Source organism: Vipera ursinii, assembly GCF_947247035.1.
Source record: "Vipera ursinii genome assembly, chromosome: 1".
Taxonomy (NCBI): domain Eukaryota; kingdom Metazoa; phylum Chordata; class Lepidosauria; order Squamata; family Viperidae; genus Vipera; species Vipera ursinii.
The window spans coordinates 252,192,454-252,204,979 of NC_139512.1; the positions used below are offsets into that span (position 1 = coordinate 252,192,454).

Here is a 12,526-nt window from a genome sequence, read left to right on the forward strand (position 1 = left end):
GTGCCCAGATATGTGTCTGGAAGTTGTAACCTTGAAGATGGGTCGTAAGTAGCTTTTTTAAACTCCAACTCAACTTGAATGGTCATTGAGTAACATGAATGCCATTTGCAACCTTCTCAAGGGCCTTCTAACAAGACAGCCTTATGCAGGTAGTCCTCAACTTACAACCCATTTGTTTAGTGACCCTTCAAAGTTACAACAGCACTGAAAAAAGTGACTTATGACTAGTTTTCACACTGATGACCATTGCAGCATCCTCATGGCCATGTAATCAAATTCAGATGCTTGGCAACTGGCATGTACTTATGACAGTTGCACTCTCCCGGAGTGATTATGTGGTTACCATTTGTGAACATCTGACAAGCAAAGTTATTGGGGGAAGCCAGATTCACTTAAGAACTGTAGTGATTTGCTTAACAACCATGTCAAAAAGGTCGTAAAATGGGGTATGACTCATTTAACAGCTTCCTTAGTAACGGAAACATTGGGCTAAATTGTGGTCACAAGTGGAGGACTGCCTCTATTTAGAAACACAAAACATTTCAAGAAAAAGAAGAGATATTTTATACATTCAAGCATCTGATTGATGGAGCTATGCTCTGAAAAGTTGTGCACCCATAACAATAACAACGTGAAGGGAAGTCTTTACTCAGATTAACCCAAGCTTTATTTTTTAAAGTAAGAGGGAGAAAGTGATTTAAACTCAAGTACAGTTCTGAACTATCGATTTACCTTTCCTGAGCTTGAATTTTCATAATATATTCCTTGTATTAATTCGCCAATGGCACTTGACATAATCTCTACCACCTGAAAGAAAAAGAACAAGTTTCAAGCAAGATAATTACACAGTTACTAAAGGATGCTAAACTAAGAACACAGAGAGGCTTAAATAAAAAAGCATCTGTATCCTGAAGGCACCTTATTTTTTTAAACTACATTTCAAGTTAATTTTAAAAAAAGCAAAGTTATTAAAGTGAGGAGTTCTCAAATTATAGGTTGAGACTTCCCCCAGGGGATTATGAGCAATTAAAGATTAAAAAAACCTAAATCAGGCTTTGTGCAGGGAAATGGGAATACTGTCAAAATTCACCCTATGGTAGGTCCTTATTTTGCTTGAAAAAGCCCATGTGGGCAGCTGCTATATTACAAGGCTGTGTGATATATAGATTAAAATGTAATTATTAAAAACAGTATACTTATTTCTTGCCCAAACCTAACACCAATAAAGTATTAGTTTTATTCATGGGGGAGTTTTGCATAAATACATCTTTCACATTAGAAGGTTATGGTACTACAAAGTTGGAAAACCACTATATTAAAATATAAATTAAATAAGTTACCAGGCATACAGAGATCATAACAACCTTCTGGGAACTATTAAAAATTCAGCCTGTTATACCTAATGCATTTGTTTTTAAACCCCAAACAGTTAATCTTTATAACTCATTTCATATACTGGACACACTATACTTGCATTTAGCAGCCTATCCCAGAAAGAACAGTGACTTGTGCATAAAAAACTTTTGCCTATGTGTTATTTAGCAAACTATTATCTTTAAGGTTCTCAGATGTTCCCATTAAAAACTGAATAGAATCCAAAATAAAAAAACTAAACATAGTTTCAGCTAGATTATGGTCTCACTGGAATTAGTATAAGAAATCAGAGCTCTGATTTTGAACCCCCTTAGCTAGAACAGTATTGGAGGATTTAGAGCAATATATATAATATATATCTACCTTACGGCTATCCTGCCTGCTATAGGTTTATTCTTCCATGATTAATTTCCTAGGTATATGGGTCTGTATCAAGTTCTCCCTCCCTCTTCCCTAAAATGGTGTCCATTTATTATTGAATTAAGAGTATACAGTTTCAGGTTTTTATCATTCTTGTAATAGAAGCCAGTATGGAAAATAAAGGGCCAAAAGTAACTTCTGTAAACCTCTTAACATTCTTGATGACCATTATAGCTTGATATATAAGTCTGCCCCTCATTCTATTATGTTTAGATTAAAATCCTATATACTTTAGATATGAAAGAAAGCCACACTTAGTCTTATATGGTTTGCTTCTGAGTAAACATGCACAGCAGTATGCTTTTGATCTCTTAAACAAACATGCTTAGCAAGACACCTTTGCAAATGGAACCAATTAATCTTTTTTTTTTAAAAAATGATGCATGGGAATTAATTTCTAAGTCTATTTAAGAACAGCCTCCTTTTCAGAGAGAAATTTTGCCTTGCCCTTTCAGTAATCAGATACTTAAGGAAATATTGTAGCAATCTGAGCTGCAGGAGAACTGAAAGGACAATGATCCTACAGTGTTAACCCAGATGTGTTGAGTTATTTAAGTGGGGAACAGAGAAAATGAGGGACTTTTTGGGAAGGTATCAGATAAGCCTTAGGCCCAAATCCAGGAGGATTGTGTATCGCCAATGGGTCTATGAAAGCATGTAACCAAACACTCAGTGTCAGATTGTATTACATTTTATACAAGCAACATCTCAAGATTCCTCTGATGGCCGAGACACATAATACAGATCAATCACTCACTAGAAAATATTATGGTTTGTGAAACGGTTGGAGCCCAGAGACATGGCAGTAATATGAAGAAGAAGAATTTACAAAGACACTGAGTCCTACCTCTAAATGTCAAAGTGATAGTATGAGCTTTAACAATGCACCTAGCTGTGAATAGCCGGAGCCCCCCCTTCTCTGAAACTCTAGACAGAACTTGACCCAGAGAAGAATCCTTTACTTTAATCAACACACATGGAAGCAAATTCCATGCTATGGTGATTTGGAGAGAATAAATTTGTAGAAGAACCTAAGTAAATCTTTTTTTTTGGGGGGTACGATTTTAGTATGCCTTTCCTGCGAATGAGTAATAGAGGTCCTACAAATTGCCTACCGCTGTATTAACTTACTGGCAAGCTAAATTCTAAATAATACAACTATGTCTTCACCCCTAAGAGCCCTTATTCTGATTGGCAAGTGCTTTCAGCTTCACACATGTTATCTCTGTCCTCCCCAAATTCAACTCCCGACAAAGCCCCCTCTAAAGTAAAGTGTGTGTTGGAACAAGAAATTATATATTATTTAAAGGCCTGGTGTTTAAGATGTAACACAAGAGCCACCCAGACTTTGGTCCAATTTCTAGACCAGGGGTAGGCAACCTCGGCTCTTTTATGACTCATGGACTTCAACTCCCAGGAATTCTGGGAGTTGAGGTCCATGAGTCATAAAAGAGCCGAGGTTGCCTACCCCTGTTCTAGACAAATGATCTTTCAAAATGGATGATAACTCAGTGGTAGAACGTATCATTCACATGCAGAAGAGTACAAATTCAATCCCAGGCTTGTCCAATGCCTAACTAGACCTCCTCTGTGAAATATTACAGAGTTGCTGCTGGTCAACATGGAGAATGTTAAATTTTCATTGGTTTCTAGTTGGTTTTAGTATACAGTTGGTTTCCGTACACAGGATTATTTGAGGTGGTTTTTAGTTGGTTTCAGTATACAGGATTATCTGAGACTGCAACAACAATTTTCAAGTTTTTACTTTCAGGGGAAAAAATGCTGAAGATATGCACATCAGAAAAAAATCTTAGAAGCATTTTAGGGTTATATAAATTTGTCCTTGGCTCAAACTAAGTTAACCTACCTTAAGTTGAATCTCACTGTTGGATGATTCCATAATACCACTATTATGTGTGTAGGGGGGAAAGATAAATCTGCTTTTGAAGCTGCACATTTAGATGGTGATAGATAATTCTGAATAATCTGCTTTTACGGAATCATTACTTATCTTTTTACAGAGAAATCCTCAGTGAGTTTTTCAAATTCTTCTTCCTTGGTAACTTCCATTTGGACTTTAAACTGTGTCAGTGGATATGCTAATCCCTTTATCTGCCATGAATGGAGGAGGAGCATCTGCAATAAAGAGCCTCTATGGACTTCAGACTCTCCACAGATTGAGAACCTCAATATTTCTGCATCTCTATTCATGTGAAGAGCCTTCATGGATATGGAGAGTTCTCTATTGCAAATTCCCCCACTCTACATGCAGAAGTCAGGGCCTAGCATAATATCTCTCTCATTCCTTGAAGTGATACTGTGTTTCCCCCAAAATAGGACCGGGTCTTATTTATTTTTGGGGTTTTTTTGGACCAAAAGACCCATTAGGACTCCCACTGTCTGCTTGCCCGCAAGGGCTTATAGGGCTTCCCAGAGCAGATGCTCTGGAGGTGAGGGCAGTGCTGGCAGAATGCGCCTTCAGGCGAGGAGAGCGGTGCGGGCAGGCAGGAGAAACCAAAGGACGGGACGGTGCAAGCCTCCTCTGCCACCTCCCTCCGCCTGCCACATTCTTTCCTTTTGCAAGCAGATGAAGCTTCCAGTCTCCATCTGTTCTCCATCTGGGCAAAAAGTGTTTGGGTGCCTATGGGGCGCTTGGAAATGGAACAAATCGCTGTTTCCAAGATCCTCATAGGCGCCCATACATTTTCCGCCCTGATGGAGAAATGATGGACACTGGAAGCTTCATGTGCTTACAAATGGGGCACTTGGCAACGGAGAGAACACTCTGTTTCCAAGCACCCTATAGGCACCCAAATACGTTTTGCTCAGATGGAGAAGTGACGGAGACTGGAAGCTTTATTTGCTTGCAAATGGGTGCTTGGAAACGGAGCAAATTGCTCCGTTTACAAGCACCCCATTTGCAAGTAGACAAAGCTTCCACTCTCCCTCTGGGCAGAAAGTGTGCGGTGGAGCCAGGTAGAGGGAGAGGCATGGGGGGGAGGCAGGTGATCCCGATGCGCTGCCCACTCCGTCCCACCGTCTCTTAGCTTGCCTGGGACAGGCAGCCGCATGGCGCAATCGTCTGCCCCCCCTGTGCCTCTGCCTCCACATGCTGCCGGTGCTGCCCCACGAGCTTCCTGTGAGTCAGGCAGCCATGCAGCACATCTGAATTGCCTGCCTCCCTCCCATGACTCTGCCTTTGCCTGCTGCCGGAGCTGCCACGTGAGCCTCCCATGAGCCAGGTGTCCGCGTAGCATGTCCAGATTGCCTGCCTCCCCCCGCCTCTGCCTTTGCCCTTGGGCTTACTTGCGCTGCTCCAAGGAGCTGACAGGCTGCAGCTGCTGCCAGACATGGTCAACCTAATGCGCTTGCCGCCTTGTGTGCTGGCCATGCCCACCCCCTCCGGGCTTATTTTTGGGTAGGGCTTATATTAGGCCCACCCCAAAAAATCAGGCTAGGGCTTATTTTCTGGATGAGTCTTATTTTCAGGGAAACACAGTAGTAGCAGCTTCTACTCTGAACTTCCTCTGTTTCAGCCACTTGCTTTCATTATTTGTACCTCTTTATATATATAAACCTCAGAAAACAAATATATATCTATATCTATATCTATATCTATATCTATATCTATATCTATATCTATCTATCTATCTATCTATCTATCTATCTATCTATCTATCTATCTATCTATCTATCTATCTAGACACACACACACACATATACATATATATATAGTTGAACATGGACAATTATTTTACCAACTTTAGCAAAAGGCAAAAACTTTACCTTTTGTGTTACTCGTTGTGCTTGGAAAAACCAAACATCTGCTAAGGAAGTTTACAATTGTAAACTGGCCAGAGTCACTATGACAATCACTTAAATAGAAGAACCTAATGCTGGGAAAGAGAAGAAGGGGACGACAGAGAATGAGGTGGCTGGATGGAGTCACTGAAGCAGTAGGTGTGAGCTTAAATGGACTCCAGAAGATGGTAGAGGACAGGAAGGCCTGGAGGAACATTGTCCATGGGGTCATGATGTGTTGGATACGACTTCGCAGCTAACAACAAAAAGCAATGTGCTGTAGCCGCCAAAAAAGCTAACTCAGTCTTAGGCTACATTAACGGAAGAATAGAATCAAGATCACATGAAGTGTTAGTACCACTTTATAATGCCTTGGTAAGATCACACTTGGAATACTGCATCCTGTTTTGGCCACCACAATATTAAAAAGATATTGAGAGCCTAAAAATAGAGAGCAAAGAACAGCAACAAAGATGATTACGGGACTAGAGGCTAAAACACAGGAAGAATTGTCACAGGAATTGGGTATGTGTAGTTTAATGAAAAGGACTACAAGTGATGTTTCAATATCTAAGGGGCTGTCACAAAGAAGAGGGGGGTCAACTTATTCTCCAAAGTACATGAAGGAAGAACAAGAATCAATGGATGGAAACTAATCCAGGAGAACCAACCTATATAAGATATAAGAAGAAATCTCCTCACAATTAGAATAATTAAACTTTCAAATGGCTTACCTTCAGAAGTGTGGGGTACTTCATCACTGGAGGTTTTTAAGAAGAGATTGGACAATCATTGTCAGGATCTCCTGCTTGAGCAAGGAGTTATACTAGAAGGCCTCCAAGGTCCCTTCAAACCCTGTTACTCTGAGTCAGGTTGCTTATTTATTTAGTACCTTGGAGTCAGTGTTGACTCTTGGTAATTGTCTGAAAGAGGGGGACTGGGCCAACCAAGGTCACCCAGTTGTCTTTGTGCCTAAGGTGGGACTAGGACTCACAGTCTCCCAGTTTCAAGCCTGATTCTACCACACCAAACTGGCTGTATTATGATTATGGTTGGTTGCACAATTAGATGTTTAGACTGGATTTGGCATTTTATCCACCTATCAAGGACCTGGAATAGGCAGATGTTGTTTGATGGTATTAAAGGTATTGTCGCAAGATGTAAACTGCCTTTTGCAACTGATTTTGTCAATGCTGATAGTGTTCAAATGGTGCTCCACATGTTGTTGGGATTGCACCCAAGGCACCTATTACTATTCCTACTGTCTTTGTTTTATTTTGCCACAGTCGTTCTATTTGCAGGTGTTTACATTTTGTGATTTTCTCCAGTTCATTCTCTTTTGTTCTATTTTCTCCAGGTAGTACAACTTCCACTATTTTGCCTATTAATTATTTTAATACCCTATTATATTTTTAAAAAACTTTGACATACATTTCTATCATTCTAAAAGGGAATGATCTCTTTAAGTTTAGTTTACTAAAGCTCTTTCACAAAAGGTAAACATAAATCAGCTGGTGGATATTCAAAGCTGCAAACTGTTCCCTAATTCAGAGAGGGTTAATTTATGGATTGTGTACAAAATGACTTAAAGCCAGTAATCTATGGCTTAAAATTTCTGAAAATATTCCTAGAAAACAAAACTCTTCCTCATTTACTATTTGTTTTGCTACATATCCAAGTTCTCTGGTCATAAGTAAATGGAAGAAAAAGACCTTCACAATGACATCTATCTGGGACAATACTTTTCAGCCTTCTTGGAAATAGAGAATTTGATATGTGCCCATATCCATATTGGTAATGCAGCTCAAGGCAGTAACGTATCAGATATTCAGTAAGCATGTGAATTATAATATTAGTATTAAGCTGCTGAAATAAATACTGCCTCATGTCTAACGATTTTACAGGAAGTTTCATCCACCTAAAGATGTTTTTCCCCCTACCATTACTTCCTATCATGGCAATATAAGTTCTACTCTAGGGGCCAATGAAGTAAATCAAGACTAATGTTTTCCATTAGCAGGTAAAAAGTATGTTAAGTAAATAAACTCACTTGGTAAAACCAAAGCTGGTTTAATTCAGATCAGTTTCATGAAAACACACTTTTCTGTATTGAAGCAGCATTTAAGGAATCACAACAAGGAAATATCTCCCCATCAAATGCATGTTTTGCTTCATTAAAATCTGCATGGGATGTTGATCATGGCACAGAATTCAGCAGTTGTTGTTACTCAACACCTATTGTACAAAGCTCACTATAGTTATGGTTCTGATCTGCAAGACATACTAAACCTCGGTTTCATTTCTTTCTCTCCCATTTCTATTCACTGAAAATAGAAACAAGTAGACTCAAATTCTTGCCAGCACGACATAGAAAAAGAACTACGGTAGTTCTTTTCCTGTATGTAATTGCAGTTTTCCAAGTGTCATTTATAAACGTATACACTTAGATTATTTTTCTGCAGAAGACTTCTTTTTGAAATTTATTAGAGGTTGCAGAATATTTAACTGGAGCACCTTTCCTATGTGAACTGCATGAATTAGCATAGGTTCTGACCTCTTCAGTACTTAAGACACCACAATGGATTCAGAGGCAAGGTCAACTGAGACCAAGCAGAATAGGAAGATGGCTGTGTGGATTCACAGATGATCACTTAAAAGTGCTTCAGTATGGGTAAGTATCCAGTTTTTTCCTAAATGTGCTCTCTGGGATTCAGATACATGGGTACATAGAAATTTTCTGGCCTGGAATAGATCTGCTTCTCATAAGGTAATGAAAGAGAGCATAGTTCTTCAAAAGCAGGGGTGTCAAACTGCTGGCCCAAGGGCCGGATGCGTCATGCCGAAACTGCGCCCACCCCATTGCTGGCAATGGAGAAAAAGTCGTGATATGTCGTGACACGTCACGTGACGTTGTGAGTTTGACACCCCTGTTCTAAAGGCTGTATCAAATTGGGAGCAATTATACAAGCTACAGGATGCAGATTTACAGCCCCTGGAATTACCCAGCAGAACTCTATCAGACTATCAGCAGAGATAGGCTGCTGATGCTACTCTTGTTCATGTGCAGCCTGGTTATTTGGACCAGCTCATGAGATTGGGAATGGGGGGGGGAGAGAGAGAGAGAGAAAGAGACAGAGAAAGACCATAAATTTCAAATAGACTTTGGAAGGGCAGTAATAAATAAATAACAGTCCTAAGAAAAGAATGCTGTATGTCCTGATTAAAAAACAACAACACCTGAATGTAATAAGACATCTAAAGAATGGAGTAAGGCTTCTAATGATTGGAAAAAATAAATATAATGTCTTCATCTAAGAATTAGGCAGTGCATGAACAGCCAATAATGGCAACATTAAAGTCAAAGATGCCACCTGGAACCTGGCAACGATGGCTCTGGTATGCAGGATGTATTCATGGTGCCAGCAAGCAGCGAAAGGCCCTGGGTGTGGTATACTCTTTCTATATGAAAGACTGGTGATCCTCAGTCATGGTGTGAGAGTGTCATAACGACCAACAGCAGGAGAGGGAGAAGCAAAATTTCTGCAACTTCAAATTTGTATGTTGCTGTTCAAGGTTTTATACCCTGTGCAGTATATCCTCAGTCATATTGTTTAGTAATCTGTTCTCATCAAAGAGAAGGTACCTAATTCCAGCCCTGGCTTACAGTATCATTCCACGGAAACAGAGCCAGACATGGCTATGTAGAATACTGAAAGTTTCCATAATTTTGGCTACTGACTCAGTTGCATGATGAGCCACATCTGATTCCTACTTAGCAAAACATACTGGTTTTATTTGAAAAATAACATCTCATCCTACATGGTATAGCACTAAAAATGCTGAACGAGGACAGGTGTCACAGTTCCAGTAGATGGAACCAAATAAACCAGAAATCCAAGGCTAGAAGATGCCTCAAAGAAGATGTTTATTGGATACAAAATATTGGCATGTTCAAAAGTGAAACCAAGTCTGAAATTCCCTCCAAAGAGTTACAAAGTCTATTACAAACTCAAACTTCTCACCCCAGTGCTATGCAATCATCCACGTTCCCCAACAGAAAAGTTTGGCAGGCTTTCTAACATAACGCTCAATCCTCTAACATAACCAATAGAATGACCTTGGTTCCCATGGGACACAGAATTATTTAGACTAGCAAAGATACTCTGCACCCATTCATGTGGCAACCTAGAACAAGCAAGATGGATGCAGCCAGGTTCGTTGTAAAGTTGACAACAGGGAGATGCAGATACAAGACCACCACTAGCCACTGGTTGACCATGGGCCTGTTGCTGCTCTCTCTCAGCCAAATTTACCTCACAAGATTATTATAATGAAAACATTGAAAAACAGTATGTTAGCTCCAGGAAGAAAGGTGGGATATACTTCTATTAAAGAAAAACAAACAAAATAAATAATTTACCAAACATCATTTATCATTTAATTCAAATGAAACCCAATCTGACTGATTTGACTTTGAATTTGTTAAGAGTTATAATCCACTTGTCTTGCAGATCAGGTGGGCTATAGATATTTGCCCATCATTTAGATCTCTAATTGCAGTTTCCCCACCATTCTTGGGCATCTATCTAGAAATATTAGTATTCAATTAGCTGTGGCTGTTCACAGAATACGTATTAGTTAGGGATGCCCATTCCTTTGACTTTTTGTTTGTGTGATAGCTATTTTTGCTCTTCTGGAATATAAAATTAATTGTACTTCGTTTAGTGCAGGGGTCCCCAACCCCCGGTCTGTGGACTGGCACCGGTCCATGGCATGCCAGAAACCGGTCCACACAAACAAGCAAAGCCCCATCCGCAGGATGCAGGCAGTACATGAAACCACGCTCCCTCTGGTCTGCAGAAAAACCTCTCTCCACGAAACCAGTCCCTAGTACCCAAAAGGTTGGGGACCTCTGGTTTAATAGATGAGTTCAATTACTATTTCTTCATTATAGCTATGAAAAGAAAATAAGAGAATCATCAGCAAGATGCACAAGAACAGAATTCTTCAGTGGCATTTATTTGGAACAGAACAAACAAGTAGACACACTAGCTTAAAATCAAAGCCTGTCAGCACCGGATTGTCAGAAGTAATAACTTGAGGTAATTCTAATTATTTTGGATTCAAATCTGCAATGGATCAGCTGTTGTTATCTTAAAAGCAAAACATAGGATGCAAACCATATGGAAGTTACTGGAGATGAGCACCCATTAGGTTTTATGAACAGGCATTCATACAGAATGCTGTTTTTATCATAAAATATAAATATATAACCCATATCACTCATAGTGTCCAGATACACATATATATTAGTTATCATTGAACATATAGCAATCATGAACAATTAATTAAGGAAGTACCATTCATCAGTGATGGAACACAAGTTTTGCATTCAGATGATTCTAGAATAACTTCCTGATATCTCAAAGTACAGCTTACAAAGATCACTGACTGAAGTCTTAGAATTTCAATATATAGGTACTAAGAGAAGGCAGTCATCAGTTAATTTAAAAGAAGATATATTTAGTCGGCAACCTAACACTCTGAAGGTATGCTAATTTTCAGCTTGTTTGTATCCCCAAGTTTGCATAATACTGGTTGAAGATAAGAGTTTTGAGTTTTGTTTTCAACAGATTGGAGAAAGGTACCTTAAGTAATCATTAGTTAACACTGGCTGGATCTTGCCCGAAAAGGATCATAATATCTAGCATTCAATGATTAGAAGACTGGATTATTTTATTTTATGGAGTCCTTGGTTTATTATATTATTTAAATTTATATATAAGCCGAGTTTATTTAGTCAGATTTGGTTCACACTGAACAGTTACAGTCAAGGAGTCTGTTATATTTCTCTTTTCTCTTTTCTTAAAAGTTGACTACAAAAAGAAATGAAGACAAGTTATATCACAGAGCATGAACTATATTACTGATTTCTGTTATTTCAAATGGTGAGTGATCAAAGACATTTCAATCCTTTCTATTAGCTGCTTCTGAGAGAGACTGCTGACTGGCACTTAAGCATTTACTGCAGAAGTAGAAGCAATCAAGTTCAAATTTATTACTTTTCTCTTAATAAAAACAGCATTAAAAACCATCATGTAGAAAGTTGAATGCTCTCAAGGGGAGATTTAGCTTCTGTTTATAGGCTGAATGGGTGGGAAATATATTCAAGTAAGGAGTTTAGTATTCAGAGTGAGATCGGTTGAAGGAATACACATGCGTGCACACACACGCTTGTAATGACAATGCTAACCCAAGTCAACTCTTGTAGCTCTTTAGAAAAAGTTATGTGAATTATTGACAGATACATGTTAACTTTCCCTTGTAGCAGAAATGTATATACCGTATTTTCCGGCGTATAAGACGACTGGGCGTATAAGACGACCCCCCAACTTTTGAGATGATTTTCAAGATTTTTCATCTTATATGCCGGAAAACCAGTGAGCCCGGGAAGGCACACCCTCCCCTCTCACTGTGGAGGAAGCAGGGCAGGCTGGCGTCTGGCGGGAGCCGGCAGGGCAGTCCTGCGCACGCACGCGCTCCCCAGCTGTTAAGGAGCACTCCTTAGCAGCTGGGGAGTGCGCGCGTGTGCAGGACTGTCCTGCCGGCTCCCGCCCGACGCTCTTCCCTCTTGAGGCAGCATCCCCGAGGACTCCTTAGGAGCCGGGGAGCGATGCTGCCTCAAGAGGGAAGAGCGTCTGGCGGGAGCCAGCAGGGCAGTCCTGCGCACGCGCGCGCTCCCCAGCTGTTAACGAGCACTCCTTAGGACTAATTTATAATCTCTCATGTAAGAAAATGCTGGGGGGGGGGAGAAAGAGAATTCATAATATGGTTTGCCCTGAAAAGGGATTTTGATGGTTATCATGTGTGTTTGCAAAGGATTCACGGGTCGGGGAAAGGGAGGCATGTGGAGGAATGCTAATGACCAAAC

The 12,526-nt window shown here is 39.9% G+C and overlaps 1 protein-coding gene across 2 annotated transcripts in view; it reads right to left on the bottom strand.

Annotated features, from left to right (window-relative positions):
* PDSS2 (decaprenyl diphosphate synthase subunit 2) overlaps nucleotides 1-12,526 on the bottom strand; it is a 107,706-nt gene that overhangs the window by 37,235 nt on the left and 57,945 nt on the right. For both annotated transcript variants that reach the window (XR_014491688.1, XM_083356082.1), the window contains exon 4: nucleotides 733-807. Coding sequence is in view for 1 of the 2 variants with exons in the window: in XM_083356082.1 (XP_083212208.1) it covers nucleotides 733-807 (75 nt within the window). In the remaining variant the exon portion in view is untranslated. The remainder of the gene's footprint in view (nucleotides 1-732; nucleotides 808-12,526) is intronic.